This window comes from Mastigoproctus giganteus, chromosome 13 (genome assembly GCF_048544385.1).
Source record: "Mastigoproctus giganteus isolate SK-2022 chromosome 13, ASM4854438v1, whole genome shotgun sequence".
Classification (NCBI taxonomy): Eukaryota; Metazoa; Arthropoda; class Arachnida; order Uropygi; family Thelyphonidae; genus Mastigoproctus; species Mastigoproctus giganteus.
In genome coordinates, this window is record NC_143587.1 from 91,270,407 (window position 1) to 91,291,669 (window position 21,263).

The following is a 21,263-nucleotide window of genomic DNA, read 5'->3' on the forward strand; positions in this document are numbered from 1 at the left end:
TATATTTTTTTAAAATTGTTCTCCATTCAGGAAGCTCAGGCGACCTTGACGGAGACCTGTCAGAGAATAATGGGCAACCTGGCTACCTCCTAGTGGTGTGTACGGGCAACGTGGGGTCCCATTAGGGGTCCTGTGGCCAAATGCCAGGACACACAACACAACCCAGCACAATACTACACATTCAACACTCTACACTTTTTCTGGCATTTACAGTGTTCTGTATTTCTTCACAGTGTATATATGGCGCAGATGTGGGAAACCACAGGTGGCGGCCCGACCCTAGCACTATGCACATTATGTCAGTGTAGTACTACAGAGTTGATACATTACTCTGGGGTTACTGCCTCCCATATGTAGTACTTTACATTTGTCAATGTTAAACTTCATTTGCCACCTCTCAGCCCATCTGCTCAACTTTTCTAGATCCTGTTGCAGCAGCGTACTGTCATTAGTGTCCTTAAAAACTTGCCAACCTTTGTATCATCTGCAAACTTGGACATTAAGCTTGATATACCATCATCAATATCATTTATAAATACAGAAAACAACAATGGACCCAACACTGAAACGGTGCCATATGGGTGATGGTATCCACTGAGAATAAGTAACAATAGTCTTCTCCTATGGTGAAGCGTTACTTATTCGAGGTAGTGCAATATCATGGCAACTACTGCCATGATATTGCAACACCAGGGCAGGTACCCTGGTGTTGCAATGATGACACCGATGAGGAGCCAATAAGTGCCAAAACGGTGCCATATGGGGGGTGCTTTATGCTGCCTGGAGTATCCGAGAATAGGTAACAACAGTCTTCCCACTGGGGAAGACTATTTGGGGAGGCACTGCCTATTCAAGGAGTCTATGAGTCTTCGAGGTGTGAGTTGAAAGAGTTAGTCCCTTTCATTCTTCTACACCGTTTCGTATCTTCTTCCTCTCCTACTATTACTTTCCCTCTACTTTTTTGCTTTTCTAAGTCTAATCGGAACAAGTGGATAGTGGCACCTCTGTAGCCACTATCCACTTTTCAAATCCACTTGATATGAATTTATCAAAATAAGCTCCGAAACGGTGCCATATGGGTGATGGTATCCGCTGAGAATAAGTAACAACAGTCTTCTCCTATGGTGAAGCATTACTTATTCGAGATAGTGCAATGTCATGGCAACTCGTTGTGAAGGTATTCACAATATGAGATATACTTAATGATGCCAATTTATGACTACTTATGTAGTTTGCTATGTACAGAAATGATACAAATGCACTAACTTGCACATTAGTTAAACTAATTACATAACTCGAGGCTTTAGCCCTAAACTATACCGTAATCTAATACTACTTTTCAAGTTACCATATGGCTGAAAAAAGACAATTCAAAATAGTGCAAGGATCTCGGCCCATGATTAATCAGTACTTTTCTAATGACTCTCCAACCTTTTCCCCCATTAGCAGTTTACCTGAACCCATCTAAGAAGACTTCCTCTATGACATTAGCAAACACTATGCATCTTCTCTGTGAATATTCTGAAAGAGTGTTAAAGACTCTTCCTTCCTCCAGACTTTCCTTCATATTTTCTTTAGAAATTTCTGAATACAACTAATAACTTTTTAACTCCTATTGAATAAATCCTTATACAGAAAGCTAATTATTTAATGAGGAATTGTACTAGTTTAATGAGGTTTCCAAATTTATTTACATATGGGAATCAAAAAATCTCTGAATGTTTAATTTTAAGCTGAATAAAAAAAAATCATCTGTTTTTATACCTAATAATATGTAACAAATTCATAATCAAAAATGATGCTATTTAAGGCATCACATTTACAGCTGATAACAATCTGCTTATTGCCAAAGGGAATAAAAAATTTCTCTGCCAATAAGCAGATTTGTTTTTAAAAGTAGCTATTTACCTGAGTCTGCACACTTGCTACACGAATAACCTTTACCACGTATTCTATGCAGTGTAGCAGAAAATCCTTCTCCCTCACTGCAGCACTGCTGGAAGCTCTGGTAGAAAACACCCAAATGCCCATAACAGAGGCCATTTTCACTCCTGTATGTTCTAAAACACACCACTAGTGGACAAAACAGAAAATTTTCAGAAAATCAGAAAACTGTAATGAACAGTATTTTATATAAATATTGAAAAAACTGTCAATTGTAGTTTGATAAATTATCAGTGTTACTGAGGTGCAGCAAAAATTTTGAATAGGATTCAACAGAAAATATTAAAGCAGATTTTTAGATTGGTGCATATAAGTGTAAAGAGATTGTAGCTGCACATGATAATAAGAAGAGAGTTAAACACTAAAGGAGCTTCTGAACATTTCTTATAACAAAAGGAAGAGTCTTTGAATATATGATGAAAAAAAAAAAAAGGGAAGCCCCCACCCAAAATAAGGTACTATTATAAAACCTGGGAAATGGCTAGTGCACTCTCTCTTGGTTTCTCTGTATAGATTGGCTAAAAAAACACATATATTTTACTGTTTTTGACAAGACAAAAATGTTTCATTACAAAATTTCCTGATTGACTAACGTTCACAGAGACTTGGTTAATTGGAAGAGGAGCACTACATAATTATTCATCATTTGAGAAAGAGTTCATAATGCCACTTTAATATATCATATGATAAGTTATTTTAATTTAAATGTAATTAAATGGAAAACACCTAAATACCAACAGTAAAACAAATTTGGTGACATTCTGAGAATACACTATGAGGGGGGATTTGAAAAGTTCATGGCTTTAGCATGAAGGGCTTAGTTGAGGGGTTTGGAAGCATATTACATTTCGACATAGTCCCTTTTGGAGTCAATACTGAAGCTGCAATGTGTTGATTCCAGCAGCAAAGAAAGTTTTCTCTTGGGACTACAGGAATGCATCTATCCACTTCAGCAATGATGCCACTATCAGTAAAATGGATGCTAGCCAGGTATTTTTTTCAGATTAGGAAATAGGTGAAAGTCCAATGGTGCTAAATGTGGTGAATATGGGGGTTGGTTCAAGATTTCATGCAGTGCAACCATGGCAATGACAGAAGCAGGTGCATTGTCCTGATGATGAAACAAACTCAACAAAGGAGTTTGTCTTTGATGTTTTCGTGCAAGCATCTCACAAAGTCTGTGTAATATGCTTCTGTGATTGTCTGGTCTTGCTGAAGATAATCCACTAGCAACAATCCATCAATCAATATCCTAAAAAACTGATATCATCACCTTGCCAGCAGAAGGAATCGGCTTTCTTTGGAAGGGAAGAAGAGCTGTTTCCACTGTTCGGACTGCTCCCTCTGTCTCTAGCTGAAAGTGATGGATCCATGTCTCATCCATTGTCACAAGCCTTGCAAGGAAATATGTTGAATCTGCTTCAAAAAAACGATGCAAACATTCACTACACAACTCTTGTGCATTTTTGATCTGCTATCTGCTGTCAACAACTTTGGGACCCCTCACACTAACTTTTTTATAGTAAAAACTGCTGTTATTATGTGATACACATGTTCAGATGAGATGCCAAGACACTAGAAATAGAAGACTCTTCAGGTTCTCATGTACCAAATTGTCATTTGTTGATAATCACCAGATCATGCACGCTGTCAACAACTTCTGGAGTGATGGATATAGCCGATCTTCAACAGCATGGATATCTTCCAGACTCTTCCTTCCTCATTTAAATTCTGTTGCCTGCTTCTTAACCATGGTATAAGGTGTATTCTCCTCAAATATTGTAAACATAACCATATCCTCATGAATTGTCTTTGGTATTAGTTCATTTTTTTCCAAATATTGGATGACTGCACAGTGATTGATTTTGTCCATCTGTTTAAAGTTTTATACATTAAGTAAAAAAATGTTTAACACTGTACCATTACCCTGTCATACTCAGGCCATGAATTTATCAAACAGCCTTCACATTTGCTGTCATCAATCCTACTGAAGTGGCTCGTGGACTGAGTTTGCAAGGAAGTTCACAACTGTGCACTTCCTTGTACACAAACACAAATTCACAAGGCAATAACATGAACCATGAATTTAGTCCAGGAACCACTCTGACAACAGGAAACAGTGCATTGTCATCAAATTTGTTTTCGGTGTTGGTATTGAGGTGTTTTCAGTTACTGCCGAATCATCTTGACAAGAATTCAGTTATAGCTCAGACACAGCATGGTTTGTTAAAGGAAGGTCTTGCCTGACCAATTTGATTGGATACTATGATGTAATCACAAAAGAATTGGATGCAGGGAATAACTTTGATATTATATATTTGGATCTTAGAAAGGCTTTTGATACTGTTGCACATGGAAGACTGCTGCACAAATTGGAGCAGTGTGGCACTGGTGGCAAATTGTTGCTATGGATAAAGGCATGGTTGAGTGCCAGAAGACAGAGAGTGGTAATTAATGGACACTGCTCATCGTGGACTAATGTTATTAGTGGAGTCCCTCAGGGTTCAGTGTTGGGTCCATTGTTGTTTTCTGTATTTATAAATAATATTGATGATGGTATATAAAGCTTAATGTCCAAGTTTGCAGATGATACAAAGGTTGGCAGGGTTGTTAAGGACGCTACCGACTCTATGCTGCTGCAACAGGATCTGGAAAGGTTGAGCAGATGGGCTGAGAGGTGGCAAATGAAGTTTAAAATTGACAAATGTAAAGTACTACATATGGGAAACAGCAACCCCAGTGCAACGTATCAACTCTGTAGTACTACACTGACAGTGGTAGAGAATGAAAAGGACCTGGGGGTAATTGTGCAGGCAGATATGAAGTTCTCTGAGCAGTGCAGACAGGCTGCAAGAGTAGCTCATGGTGTCTTATCAATGATATACAGGAATTTTTCTAGCAGGGATAGGGAGGTGATTATTCCTTTGTATAAGGCAATGGTCAGGCCGCACCTTGAGTACTGTATACAGGTCTGGAGGCCTCATTTCAAGAAGGATGTAGAGCTGCTGGAACGAGTACAGAGAAGGGCAACAAGGTTAGTGAACGGAACGAAGGGTTGCTCTTACGAAGAAAGGCTTAAGTTTTGCAAATTACAGTGTCTGGAGACTAGGCACTGGCGAGGTAATCTGATAGAGGTGTACAAAGCCTTGAATGGGTTGAGCATGCTCAATGCTTATGGGATACTGCCTCTTGCTCAGAATAATCACCTGAGAGGGCATAAATTCAAATTGAGGAAAGACAGATGTAGGATAGATGTGCGGAAATTTGCCTTTAGCCAGCGGGTAGTTGGATGGTGGAACAGACTCCCATCCCTTGTCGTGGAAGTTGATAGCCTAAATAAATTTAAGGCTCAGCTGGACAGGTATTTCAAACGAACAGAGGGGTGAAGTGGAAGGGGTTTTTTTTTTTTTTTTTGGCTGATGCTGAATAAGCTTGCTTTCTTGCATCATATGCCTCTACTAATGCTAATGGTAACATTTTATTGTTTATTTTTGTTGACATGAGATTTTTGTTACAATATTTATCTATTATGTGACAGATTTGGTTAACCAATGAAACACACTTCCAATTAATTTAGACACCTTTTGTGCTCATTTTCTGATCATTAAGAGCAATTTGGTTGTCATTAAGACAACTGCATATCCAGACTATTGCAAAGCGTAGTGTGCTGTTTCATTTAGTGATGTTGCCAGACTAATTTTTCATAATGACAGAATACAGACTATCACTAGTAAATCACTTTATTCCAAAACTTTGAAGGCATGAAGTTATTATGCAACAATTTCTCAAGGTGGAGCAAGACCACATAGAGTAACTCTGTGTTCCATGAGTAACTCTGTGGGAGTACTCATGGAACAAGCAAAAATATAGGCCGTGTAAGGGTTACTAAGAGTAAAAACAGGTGCATGTAGACTAATGCTAAGAATATGGTAAACAAATTAGATGAGGATATATAAATTTGAAGTACTGGTTAAGAGATCAGTTGTAGGGATATGACAAACATAAGAGATGAAGCATGTGAACAAAGGGGCAAGAATGACAGTAGGGAGGGACATGGGCATTCCTGGGGTATGTGGCGCCTAGGTGCCAATTGAAATTCGGTGTCCTCTTTAAAATTTTCCTCATATGTGTATGTAAGTTTCAGGTTTTCAGATGCACCTTGAATGTTGATGCAAGGGGTGCAGTCCGCCACTGGGGAGGGGTGGAGTAATGCTCTTAGTTAAGAAACACATGGAACCTAAGGGAGTATACTCAGTTTGTGGGGGGGCAGTGCAATGTTGAATCAGTTTGAGGTGATAAGCACTGTAAAAAGCATTTGAGCGTTATAAGTCTGTGATGAATATGAGGAACAATTATACAGACAAACAGGGCAAGCCAGTAAATCAGAACATCTCTTAATAAGGAATTTTAACTTCCCAGATATTGACTACAACTTGTGAGTTGGTCACTCACACCACAGTAAGACTTTCTGGATTTATTTGATAACTGTTCATCTAATTATCAGCAGTGACTCTTCGTGCATTAAGAACCTGAGATAAAAGAACCACTAGTGTATTAATGTAGGAATTACTTAAAGATGTAGCTACTAACAAGGGCAAAAAGAAAGTACTTTTGCTTTCAGAATGATGACTGAAAGCTTCAAACAGTTTTTAAAATCTATTCAGTGGGAAAAAGTGATGATGTTGCCAACAGCAAATTTTAAATGATAACCATCATTTAAAATTTGCATTCAGGGAAGTAATCAGAGAATCATTAGGATTTTTATACCAAGTTAGGTAAAACAATCAAGGCTTAGACCTTAATGAATGTCAGATGAACTGATGAGACTAGTGGCAGAGAAGAAAAATGCATAGGATACATATAAATTATCAGCAAATAAGAAACCTAACATAAGTATAAACTAGTCTGCAATCAATTCACAAAGGGAGTTTAGGCAAGCTAAAGCAGATTATGAGAAGTCTTTGGCAAAGACTTCTTTACTTGAATCATCCCTTTCCTTCAATTGCTTACTAGAAGGAAAGGGATGATTCACACTGATCTGCTAAATAATAATGGTATAACTGTTGATGATTCTGCTTAGGCAACTAAGAAAATGAACAGATATTATGCATTTATTATTCACAGATGAGGAATTTTTTAGAAATAGATGCCAGAAGACTTAAACTCTAAGAGGAGGCTAAATGATTCTGTGATTACTGAAAGGAAAGTGGAGGAGAAATCTATGAAATTAAATGTAAATAATGTAAATCCAATTATATTATGAGAGGCAGCAAAAGGGATAAGAAAACCTTTTGCCATGATTATGAGAGCATCCTTGGAATGAGTGAACTGGAGATAAATTCACAAAGGGGGATCAAAGGATAAAGTGAGTAATTAAACTTGTAAGCTTGAGTTAGTTAGCTAGTTAGTTAGTTATTTGGTTTTTAGGAGCATTAGCAACTAAGGCCATACTGCTCCGGGATATGCGGTGGTCATTCCCTGATCTTTCCGCATCCTCCGTATTTGGTGGTGACAGGCTCGAACCCCGGCCTAATCAAGAAGCATGTGCTATGCACTGCTGCTCCTTCCCAGCTAGCTACGGAGGCGCCTTTGTAAGCTTGACTTCTGATCCATGGAAAATAATGGAGTTGCTAGTTAAAGAAGTAATGTTATGCCATCTAGACAGGAATGAAGTTATACGGCAGTCACAGAATGGATCTGTTAAGGAGCAGTCTTGTCTGACCAATGAGTACTATGATGCAATAACAAAGTAACTGGATACACAAAATAATTTTGACAACCATATACCAAGATTCCAGAAACACTTCCACATAAAAGACTGCTGTATACAACGGGGTAGTGTGGCATTAGTGGAAAGCTACTGCTCTGCATACAGAATTAATATTACTAGTGGCATATGATATAAGAAAGCAAGTTTATAAAGCATCAGCAAAAAAAAAAAAAAAATCTTCCCATATCACCTGCCCATCCCTTCCAATAAGTTGTCTAGTTCAACTAATGTACAAGTCAGTGCAACTGCATCATTTCTGTACAAAGCCACCTACTTAAGTAGTTATAAATTGGCATCATTAGTATATCTCATATTGTGAATACCTTCACAATGAGTTGCCATGATATTGCACTACCTTGAATAAGTAACACTTCACCACAGGAGAAAGGTATTCACAATATGAGATATACTTAATGATGCCAATTTATAACTATTTAAGTAGTTGGCTATGTACAGAATGATGCAATTGCACTAACTTGTACATTAGTTAAACTCTTTACATAACCTGAGGCTTTAGCCCTAAACTATATCGTAATCTAAATTACTCCACCAGTCATCTCTCATATTGAGGATTTATACTTCGCAACTGGGTTGTCATCATTGCAACACCAGGGTACCTGCCCACCCACTGATGAGGAGCCAATAAACTCCGAAATGGTGCCGTATGGGTGATGGTATCCGCTGAGAATAAGTAACAACAGTCTTTTTCTATGGTAGTGCAATATCATAGCAACTTATTGTGAAGGTATTCACAACATGAGATATACTTAATGATACCAATTTATAACTACTTAAGTAGTTAGCTATGTACAGAAATGATGCAATTGCACTAATTTGTACATTAGTTACACTCTTTACGTAACCTGAGACTTTAGTCCTAAAATATATCATTGTCTAGTTGTTAAATGAATTCATTCAGAATACCCACTTCCACAATAACAGATGGACGTTTGTTCCAACAATCTACCACCTGCTGGCTGAAAAGCAAACCTCTGCATACCTATCTTAAAGCATCCCGCAATCATCCTCCCTCAATTTGAATTTAGATCCTCTCAGCACTGAGCTTGCTCAATCCTTTCAAAGCCTTAAACACCTCAATTGGAACACATTGCAGGTGCCTAGATTAGCATTAGCATTAGTAGAGGCATTTGATGCAAGAAAGCAAGCTTATGCAGCATCAGCCAAAAAAAAAAAAAAACCCACTTCCACTTCACCCCTCTGTTCGTTCGAAATACCTGTCCAGCTGAGCCTTAAACTTATTTAGGCTATCAACTTCCACGACAAGGGATGCTGTCGTAGATGCTGCAGTTTGCAGAACTGAAGCCTTTCTTGGTAAGACCACCCATTCGCACCCTTCACCAATCTCGTTGCCTTTCTTTGCACACACCAGTAGATCTACATTCTTCTTGATATGAAGCCTCCAAACTGTATGCAGATGCAGCCTAACCACTGTCTTATACAATAGGTTAATAATCTCCTTATTACTGCTAGCAAACTTTCTGTATATCATTGACAAAACCTCATGAGCTGTTCTGGCAGCATGCTCAGAAAACTTCATATCCGACTGCACAATTACTGCCAGGTCTTTTTCATTTTCCACTATGTGAGTATAGTGCCACATTATTGGTGTGCTAATCTGGGATTACTGTTACCCATATGCAGCACCTTGCACGTATCAATGTCAAATTTCAACTGCCATTTCTCAGTTCATCAGCCTAATATTTCTAGATCTTGTTATAGTAGTTTACCTTGATTACTGTCATTAACCATGCTGCAATATTTGTATCATCTGCAAACTTCAACATTAAGCCTAATATACCTTTGTCAGTGTCATCAATTAATATAGAACACAATAATGGGCCCAACAGTGAACTCTGGGTCTCCACTTAATAACATTATTCCATGAAGACCAGCATCCATTAATAACCACTCTGTCTTCTGTTAGGCAACCATCCCTTTAACTTTAGGGGAACTTTCCCCTAAATCCTACAGTTCTCTAATTTATATAGCAGTCTTTTATATGCAAAAGTATCAAAAGCTTTCCTGAAACCCAAATATGATATCAAAATTATTTTTTGCATCCAGTTCCTTTGTTATTGCATCACAATATACAATCAGACAAGACTGCTACTTAATAAATCCATGCTGTGACTGCAGTATGATTGCATTCCTGTGTAGATAGTCCTGCATTTGCTTCTTTAATCAGTGACCTTCATTATTATCCTTGAAACAGAAGTTAAGCAAACAGTCCTATAATTACTGAAGTCACCTTTTGATCCCCCCCTTTGTGAATTGATAATACATTCCCACATCTCCAGTACATAAGTACCTTACCCGAGTCCAAAGATGCTCTCATAATTATGGCTATGGGTTTGCTTAACTCCTTTGTTGCCTTACTTTATTTAATTGGATAGATCCCTTCAATCTAGGTGCCTTTTTTATGTTTAGCTTCAACAATTTCTCTTCCACTTTTATTTGTTATCACAAATCCATTTAGCACCCTCTAAGAGTTTGATAAACTTCTGACATCCCCTTACCTAAAGATTTCTTCATGCGTGAATTTACATTCAAAATATATTCAGTTTGTCAACGTGAGCAGGATCATTAACAGGCAGACATCAATGTGTTTCAACTCCTTCCTTCTACTGTTAATGTAAACAGTTTTTACCGTTCTTTGTCAGAGACTTCTTGTAATCTGCCTTACCTCCTTTGTGACTGTTTGCAGGCTAGTTTATATCTACCACCGGCTTCTGTATTACCTGATACTTTATGTGCATCCCATGTATTTTCTTCTGCCACAAGTGTCATCAGCTCATCTGATATCCACACTATGCCTTGAATAATATTTTAGATGGTATGAAAAGCTTTGTAGCTTCTGCGATTATCTCCCTGAATGCTTGCCATTAAAAATTTGCTGTTTTTGATATCATCCAGTTGATTCCACTGGGCAGAATTTAAAAACTGTCTCAAAGAAAAAGACCTTCCTTTACTCTTGATGATACATCTTTAAACAAACCCATCAGCACACTGTGATCACTGCCACCCTCTAGGTCTTTTACATGCAGATCCTTAATGCAAGAAGAATCACTAATGCCTATTAGGCATATAAACACACTTCAACTCTCATTTTCGTGTTTTCTGTGCTTATGTCACACCAAATTGATTCAACAAGGCACTGGCCATCCATGTCGATTCAATGCACTACTGCCTTAGTTTTAATATGCTTTTTAACAAAAGGCCTAACCCCTCTTGTCATGTCGGTTCTTTCTGTACACATTGCAGTCTCCATGTTCAAACTTGGGCATTCCTCATGTCTCAGTGACACCATGTCTCCAATATTCCTACGTTTGCATTTGATGACTTGAGCAATACTTCAAATTCATCGAATTTCTTTTCAATGTTTGTTGTTGTTGTTTGTTATTTGGTTTTTAGGAGCATTAGCAACTAAGACCATATTGCTCCAGGAATATGCGGTGGTCATTCCCTGACCTTTCTGCATCCTTCGTTTGTTTGTTTGTTTGTTATTTGGATTTTAGGAGCATTAGCAACTAAGGCCATATTGCTCCGGGATATGCGGTGGTCATTCCCTGACCTTTCCACATCCTCCGTATTTGGTGGTGACAGGCTCGAACCCCGGTCTAATCAAGAAGCGTGTGCTACGCACTGCTGCTCCTTCCCACCTGGCTATGGAGGCGCCCTTCTTTTCAATGATCTTTGCAATACTGCATGTGCAAGTATACATGTACTTGTTCTTACTCTTAGTTACCTTAACACAGCTCGTGTATTTACTTATTCCGTGATGACCAAAAGTGGCACTTGAATTCCCCAATACCTTTCTTTCCGGGCTGCTTCATGTTCCAATTGAAGCAGTCCAAGAATCACTCACTACTATCTGTGGCTCTAATTAATCTCTTATCTGTGTATTCCCCCAAGTTAGTAGTTTTCTGACTCAATTAACACTGCCTCAATAGCATCAGCAAATAATCTTGCACCTCTTCTATTTAAGTGTAATCCCTCCCTATAAGAAGTCTCTCCTGCTAAGCATAGACCATGCTGAGAAAAAAATTCTACCCCATGAGCTTTGCACAGTCTCTCCAGAACCAAATTTATTGACAAGGTTCTCAAAGTGTGCTCCTTCATCTATCAATGTATTGGGAAGCCACGTTAAAATTCGATTGAATTAGTGATGACAGAGTGTTTATCAATGGGAACTGCTCCTCTTGGACTGATAAGTGTTGTGGAAGTGGGCAGTTTGAATAATTTAAGAAATAACTAGACAAATTATTCATTCCGGACAATGGACAGGTGATGTGGATGTGGGAAGTGTGCTTTTTTTTTTTCTTTTTAAGAATTCCACCAGGGTTTACTGCTGGTTCCATTATTGTTTTCAATATTTATTAAAGATATTGATGAAGGCATATCAAGCCTAATGTCTAAGTTTGCATGTATGTTATACTACAAAATCTAAAAAAATTATGCAGGCTACTGAAGTTTAACATTGACAAATGAAAAGTACTTTATATAAGTAGCAGTATCTTAAATAAATATACCAAATGTGTGATACCACACTATGGGTAATGAAGAATGAAAAAGAGGTGGAGTTAATTGTACAGTCAGATATAAAGTTCTCTGAGCAGTGCAAACAGGCTTCCATGGCAGCACATGGGATTTTTCAATGATATACAGGAATTTTTCAAGAAGGAATAAGGAGGTAATTATTGTGTTGTATAAGGCAATGTTTAAGCTGCATCTTGAGTAATGTTTACAGATTTGGAAGCTTCATTTTGGGAAGAATGATGAACTTTTGAAATGGGCATTTTCAATGGGATTTTTCAATGATATACAGGAATTTTTCAAGAAGGAATAAGGAGGTAATTATTGTGTTGTATAAGGCAATGTTTAGGCTGCATCTTGAGTAATGTATACAGATTTGGAAGCTTCATTTTGGGAAGAATGATGAACTTTTGAAATGGGCGTACAGAAGAGCAATGAGATTAGTGAGGGGACATAATGGTGCTCTTACCAGGTTGGTTAGGTTATTAAGAGTTTTATGGTGCATCAGCATCTAGGGGTATTGTGTGCCAGTTCTTACCAGGAATGGCTTCAGTTCTGCAAATTACTGCATCTGGAGACTAGGTACCTGTGAGGAGATCTGATTGAGATGTTTATGGCTTTAAATGGGATGCACAAGCTAAATTCTGGTGCATCATTAAGCTGTTCAGCCAGCACACCGGAAGGTACATAAATTTAAATTGAAGGACAGATGCAGGATAAATGTGTAGAAATTTGCTTTCAGCCAGTGAGTAGTTAATTGTTCAAACAATTAATTGTTCATTTCCATCTCGTGTTGTGGAAATGTGTAGTTTGAATATTTTAAGAAAGAATTAGACAATTATTAGAGGGAATGGACATATGATATGGGAAGTGTTTTTGACTAATGTTGCATAAGTTTGCTTCTTTGCATCATTTGTCACTACTATTACTAATAATCTCAAAATTTTAATATAATACCAAGTTTTCAAGAAAATCAAGATTTCTGTTTCATTACTAACACCACTAGACACACCGAGATTTCTAGAGTAAAAGCTGACCTCACCAGTTGTGGATACCCAGCCCATGTGTTAGACAGGTGCTTACTACAGGCACAAGAGCTTGCAACTCTCCCCCGAGGCCCTCTCCCCCTCGCGACAGTGACACGGTACCTACTGCTTATATTCCATATTACCCGGGTGCCTCAGACCAGATTTCTAAGATCTTACGTGTGTACCGCGTGAAATGCATACAACTTCCTGGTAGGAGTTTACAATCTTTGGTCTGGAGAGTAAAAATGCCCATTGCCCCTATCTTATGCAGCGGCATTGTATACCGGGTTACATGCCATGATTGTGGCAGCTGCTATGTGAGGGAAAGCTCCAGACGTCTTCAGGACTACCTCGCGGAACATGACAGGTCCATCCATCTGGGTGACTCTGAGCACTCTGCAATCGCAGAGCATTTTTGGTCAACTCAGCTTGACCTCAGTCAACCCCAGGCGCGACAGTGAGGTGATCGACCAATCTTGGCACTACTATCACTGCCTATGGTTTGAGTCCCTAAATACATCCAGATGTCACAAAGGTTTAAATCGCAGTAGAGGTACAAGGCTACACACAATTTGGAGTCAGTAAACACAACAAATGCTGGCAGCAATCCCATATGCTCGCCCCATATCAACAACAATCACTTGATCTGCATAAGTGACTGAACACTCGCATTCATGTAACGCGTTCTCCCAGTCATCTTAGCATGCACAGCCTATTTAGTTAAGTTAATTCCATACCTAACGTTTTATGTTATGTTTGCATTTCTGTATGTATGTACCTTTCTCGCTGGGTTTGTTATCCTGAAAGCTTCTTCGTCGTGTAAAAAATTTATTTTAGTTACCACTTTCCACTGGCTCTACTGTATTTTCTTCTTCTAAACCCCTAAGTACCTTAAATTTACGTCTTTAAAAACAACGTCTGACAGATTTAAAATGTTTCAGCCTTTGAATTCTGCTTGTACACAGCATTAAAAGTTTCTCTTGTTAGTGTCTTGTAAGCAGACGTTGCTCTCACTAACTGAATGCATTACCCCATTAATTTATCTTTCCTGTATGTGCTCTCTGGCCATTAACTAAAACAAATCATATTATACTCTGCTGAGAACACATCAGTGTTGCATCACTGAAGAGGGGGTATCTCTGTAATGCATCAGCATTCTACATGAAGTTTTATCAAGAAGGCAAAAAAATAAATAACCTGAGAGCAGATGATCCCCTTTGAGAATACTGGCAAGTACTTATCTCTATTAGGAGCAGAAGCAGTTTCCATTCCCACACTGTAACGAATTACTTCCGGTGCAATAAAGGGTTACTATTATTTGATTTGACTGCAAGGAACTTTCCAGAATTAGCATTAGCATTAGTAGAGGCATTTGATGCAAGAAAGCAAGCTTATGCAGCATCAGCCAAAAAAAAAAAAAAAAACCCCACTTCCACTTCACCCCTCTGTTCGTTCAAGTTCGTTCGAATAAAACATCTAAGCAAAATGAAAACATCTAGTCAATCAAAAGTGACCATGGTCATTAGTATTCAAGGAAAACACTATGTATATTTATGATATAAATATACATAAATGAAACAAGTTTTACATAACATGTTTACATGTATTGTGAACAAGGTTCTAATCAAATTCTGAGCTTGATGTTATAGGTAGTTTACAAATTTTTGAGTTCTGTGGTAGCAATCCAAACTTGTAAATGCACCCTGGAGTTGATGGCAACACTGTTCTAAAGGATGAGATTTTACTAGACCTACTAGTACATATCATAAAAACGAAGAGGAATGACACAATACACATTCAGTGAATGGCTAACACAATCCGATTGCAAAACAAAGCAAAGTAACAGTGCACCACACTGTACAGTTATCAAGCACCTGTGTTCTCTGTATATTAACTGCAGTAAAATTGGAATTTTTTTCCACTGAACACTGCTTCAGAATATCAGCCACTAGATCAACATAATTGCATATTTTAAATGGTATTAGCAAAAAGGGTTAATAGAGCGCCTACTTCTGATTCCAGACAAAACCAATATGATATTCATTGAATTCGTGTAGAATGCATGGAATTATATCAGAGTATCTATGGTGCAAAACTACTTTTAGAAAGCTAATTTTCCTAGGAGTGAAATGAAGAAGAAATCTTTTATGGTATAAGTATACGTTTTCTTCAAAGTGATGCTAATTTGAAGAACCTTTGTATTGTAAATGATGATTCATTTGTAAGACCTATATTAACAGATTGCTACTGATGTTCTAGAAATGATACAAGTGTCTTATGGATGATAATGAAGATAAATTAATAATCACAAATCATAGAAAATGGTATTTTGGTTGAAGAAGCTGCCTCATGTTTAGATACAAGGCATGTTTGCCAATGATGTTGTACCCAGGCCTGACAACATAGTGAGAATTGGGATCTACAGTACCTAGGAGTGCATTTCTTTAAGGAACCTGGTTGAGATCTTAATATTATATTTTTAATTCATTTTAATAATTAGAAAAGAGATTTGCAAACTTAAAATAATAAAAATGTTTTTATTTTAGTAATTTTTTTATTTTATTGATTTATTACAGCAGGATGTTCAGGAGACAACTAGAGGGAGTAATATTCTGGATCTGATTATCAGTAGTGATTCTTCATGCATTAAGAATCTGCATATAAAGGAACCACCAAGTGGCACTGATCACACACACATTCTGCCCCCAAGGCAGAATGCGCTGGTCCCACAGGAACTGGTAGTTGTTGGTAACTCTATTGTCAGGGAAACGGGGAAAATGCTTTGTAAAAGGATACGTGGAACAGGACCAGGGTATGTCTGCCAGGGGCAAAGGTTGATGACATTGTAGAGCGGATATCATCTTTTAAGGGCACAAAGGGTGATATAGTTGTACACGTTGGCACTAATGATATCAAGAATAGCAGACCGGCAGAATTACTTAACAAGTACAGGTCACTGTTCAAAAAAAGCCATGAATTAGGGTTGAATTTGAAAGTGTCTGCAATTCTTCCCAGACATGATGAGAGCTTTGTCGATCAATCCGGCCCTGGAAAGATTGTGCAAGGCTCAAGGGGTAGAATTTTTTTAAGCGTGGACTGTACTTGTTAACAGGAGAGACTGCTTCTACAAGGATGGGATACACTTAAATAGAAAGGGTGCAAGAATATTTGCTGAGGCTATCGAGGCAGTGTTAGGTGGGTCGGAAAATTGCTAGCTTGGGGGGATACAAAGACTAATAGATTAACAGTAGCCACTGGCAGAGGTGAAAAGTGATTCTTGCACTGCTTCTATTGGAATGAGCAGAAGCCTGAAAAACAAGATGCAGGATATTTCAGAGACTGCTGGGAGTCATTGCGGTACAAGTAAACACATGGGTTGTGTTAGGGTAGCCAAGAATAGAAACAGGTGCATGTATATTTGCGTGTACATTTACGTGTTTGGTAAATAAATTTGATGAATTTGAGGTATTGCTCAAAACATCAAAGGTGGATATTGTTGGGATATCAGAGTGTCATACAGATATAAGGAATGCAGAACTGGAATGTGGGGAGTACAATGTCTACACAAAGGTAGGAAGGGAGGAGGGGTTATGCTATTATGCTATTCACAGTGTGCTGAAGTGGGATTTACTCAAAGAGGTAACTACTATCAAGGGTAAAGGGAAGGGTTATTGCTTTCGTAAAGGCAACTACGATGGTCTGAGACAGTATTTAAATTCTATAGAGTGGGACCAACTGAAGATGTTACCAACAGCAAATTCAAAACGGAAAGCATTCAAAGAATTTATCTTTGAAGCAACTATGCTTTACATACCAACTAAGAAATACTGTTCAAGGTTTAGCCCTAAATGGATGTCAGATGAACTAACGTCAGATGAACTAACATGAACTAATGAGACGTGTGATAGAGAAAAAAATGCGTGGGATACATATAAATTAACACGTGACACAGAAGCCTATGATAGATACAAGTTGAACTGTAACCAAGTCACAAAGGAGGTTAGGCAGGCAGAGGCAGGTTACGAGAAATCTTTGGCAAGGGATGCAAAGAAAAACAGCAAAGAGTTCTTTACTTATGTAAACTCTAGAAGGAAGGGGATGAATCAGATTGGTCCACTTGATATCGATGGGTCAACTGTCGATGATCCTGCTCAGGTAGCTAACAAACTAAATGAATATTTTGCATCGACATTCACGCATGAGGAGTTATTCAGGGAGGAGAATGCCAGAGGTGAATTAAACTCTGGCAGTGAGTTGGATGATTTTATAATAACTGAGAGCAGAGTGTAGGGGAAATTGTTGAAGATAAACATAAGAAAGGCACCTGGGGTGGATAGGATCTAATCAGTTACATTAAAGGATGCAGCAAAGGAAGTAAGCAAACCATTAGCTATATTTATGAGAGCTTCCTTTTTTTTTTATTTTATTATTTTTTTTTTTATGAACATCCCAAACAAGAGAAGTATTAGAACCTATAGTACTTGGTACCGTCTTGGGTTGGAGGTTGAGAAGACGAAAAAAGATATCTGTTGGCATTAGACTTGAATTTCTGTAGACTGTAATTTTCAGCAAATATGTGTGAAGTAAGGTTTTTCCAGAAAATGGCAGTTGAATGAATAAACAAGGAAGAGGAAACGTTGGTTCTATGAGTTTGAAGTTAGAATTAGCATTAGTAGAGGCATTTGATGCAAGAAAGCAAGTTTATGCAGCATCAGCCAAAAAAAAAAAAAAAAAACCACTTCCACTTCACCCCTCTGTTCGTTCGAAATGCCTGTCCAGCTGAGCCTTAAACTTATTTAGGCTATCAACTTCCACAACAAGAGATGGAAGTCTGTTCCACCAACCACCCACCCGCTGGCTAAAGGCAAATTTCCGCACGTCTATCCTACATCTGTCTTTCCTCAATTTGAATTTATGCCCTCTCAAGTGATTATTCTGAGCAAGAGGAAGAATCCCTTCAGCATTGAGTATGCTCAAACCATTCAAGGCTTTATACACCTCTATCAGATCACCTCGCTAGTGCCTAGTCTTCAGACACTGTAATTTAATCCAGAGGTGTTGAATGCACCTCTGGCATAATTTAAGACACAAACATAAGCCTTTCTTCGTAAGAGCACCCCTTTTATTATATTCACTAATCTTGTTTCCCTTCTCTGTACTCGTTCCAGCAGCTCTACATTCTTCTTGAAATGAGGCCTCCAGACCTGTATACAGTACTCTAGTTGTCACCTAACCATTGCCTTATACAAGGGATAAATCACCTCCTTATTTCTGATAGAAAAATTCCTATATATCATTAACAATACACCATGAGGTACTCTTGCAGCCCATTTGCACTGCTAGTGAACTTCATATCTGCCTGCACAAACACCCCCAGGTCCCTTTCATTCTCTACAACTGTCAGTGTAGTACCACAGAGTTGATACATTGCTCTGGGGGTTGCTGTTTCCCATATGTAGTACTTTACATTTATCAATGTTAAACTTCATTTGCCACCTCTCAGCCCATCTGCTCAACCTTTCCAGATCCTGTTGGAGCAGAATAGTGTCAGTAGTATCCTTGACAACCCTGCCAACCTTTGTATCGTCTGCAAACTTGGACATTAAGCTTGATATAATATCATCAATATCATTTATAAATACAGAAAACAATAATGGACCCAACACTGAACACTGAGGGACTCCACTAATAACATTAGTCCACGATGAGCAGTGTCCATTGATTACCACTCTCTTCCTTCTCCCCCTCAACCACCCCTTTATCCATAGCAGCAATTTGCCGCCAATGCCACACTGCTCCAATTTGTGCAGCAGTCTTCCATGTGCAACAGTATCAAAAGCCTTACTAAGATCCAATTATATAATATCAAAGTTATTCCCTGCATCCACTTCTTTTGTGATTGCATTATAGTATCCAATCAAATTGGTCAGGCAAGACTTCCCCTTAACAAAACCATGCTGTGTCCGAGCTATAACTGAAGTCTTGTCTAGATGATCCTGCAGTGCTTCTTTAACCAGTGCCTCCATTAATTTTCCTGGAACAGAAGTTAAACTCACAGGTCTATAATTACTTCTGTTGCCCTTTGATCCTCCTTTGTGAATTGGTGTCACATTTGCACATCTCCAGTCTGTGGGTATCTCTCCTGAGTCCAAGGAAGCTCTCATAATTATTGCTAAGGGTTTGCTTACTTCCTTTGCTGCCTCCTTTAATATAACTGGATAGATCCCATCCACCCCAGCTGCCTTTCTTGTGTTTATCTTCAACAATTTCTCCTCCACTTTACTTTCAGTTATTACAAGATTATCTAGCTTATTGTTAGAGTTGAATACACCTCTGGCATTCCCCTTGCTGAATAACTCCTCATGTGTGAATGTCGATGCAAAATATTCATTTAGTTTGTTAGCTACCTAGGCAGGATCATCAACAGCTGACCCATCGATATCAAGTGGACCAATCTGATTCATCCCCTTCCTTCTAGAGTTTACATAAGTAAAGAACTCTTTGCTGTTTTTCTTTGCATTCCTTGCCAAAGATTTCTCGTAATCTGCTTTCGCCTGCCTAACCTCCTTTGTAACTTGGTTACAGATCAACTTGTATCTATCATAGGCTTCTATGTCACACGTTAATTTGTATGTATCCCATGCATTTTTCTTCTCTGCCATATGTCTCATTAGTTCATCTGACATCCACTGAGGCCTAAACCTTGAACAATATTTCTTAGTTGGTATGTAAAGCCTAGTAGTTTCCAAGATAAGTTCTTTGAATGCTTCCCATTTTGAATTTGCTGTTGGTAACATCATCAGTTGGTCCCAATGTATAGAATTTAAATACTGTCTCAGTCCATCGTAGTCGCCTTTACGAAAGCAATAACCCTTCCCTTTACCCCTAATGGTAGTTACCTGTTTGAGTAAATCCCACTTCAGCACACTTTGATCACTGCCACCTAGTGGTTCATTTATCTGCAGATTCTTAATGCATGAGGAATCACTATTGATAATCAAATCAAGAGTATTACTCCCTCTAATTGCCTCCCGAACATGCTGATGTAGAAATCAATCATCCAATAAATCCACAAAAGCCTTGCTAGTGTGTGAGTGAACAGCCCCCAAATTCCAGTCAATATCTGGGAAATTAAAATCCCCCATTAAAAGACTCTCTGATTTACTGGCCCACTCTATTTCCCTGTACAGTTTCTTATTATACTCATCAGAGTCATTAGGCCTATTGCACACTCCTACTCTCAATTTTGATCTCCCAATGCTTATGCCACACCAAACTGACTCGACACTGCACTGTCCAGCGATGTCGACTGGCTTCACTTCCTTGGATTTTATGTGTTTCTTAACTAACAGCATAACCCCTCCTCAATTCCTATCCTGTCTATCATTTCTGTAGACGTTGTACTCCCCAAATTCCAGTTCTGCCTTCCTTATATCTGTGTGACATCACGTCTCTGAAATCCCAACAATATCCACCTTTGATGTTTTGAGCAATACCTCAAATTCATCAAATTTATTTACTAAACTCCTAGCACTGGTGTACACGCAAGTATACGTAAACCTGTTTCTATTCTTAGCTACCCTAACACAACCCATGTGTTTACTTGTACCGCAATGACTCCCAACGGTCTCTGAAATATCCTGCATCTTGTTTTTCAGGCTTCTGCTCATTCCAATAGAAGCAGTGCAAGAATCTCTTTCACCTCTGCCAGTGGCTAAGTTGGACACTAAATGGATGTCGGCTGGTGGCAGCAGGTGTTCGGACTGTTTTGAAAGAGGGAGCAGGAATTATAGAAGCCAATTAAGAAGAACAGTGCCCATGGAAGTATCTGTAGAAAATGCATGCATCAGAAACAGTATGTCTATGAGACAGAGAGTGGAGAGAGGAGTCATTAATTAACCTAACTGCACTCTTCTGAATGGAATCTAGAAGCCCGAGAGAGGTTTAGGGGGCACCGACCAAGATTG

At 38.5% G+C, this 21,263-nt stretch overlaps 1 protein-coding gene across 1 annotated transcript in view; it reads right to left on the minus strand.

Annotated features, from left to right (window-relative positions):
- LOC150076253 (coadhesin-like) overlaps positions 1-21,263 on the minus strand; it is a 270,840-nt gene that overhangs the window by 233,555 nt on the left and 16,022 nt on the right. The window contains exon 2 of the mRNA XM_090388126.1: positions 1,909-2,073. Within this exon, the coding sequence (XP_090244252.1) occupies positions 1,909-2,073 (165 nt within the window). The remainder of the gene's footprint in view (positions 1-1,908; positions 2,074-21,263) is intronic.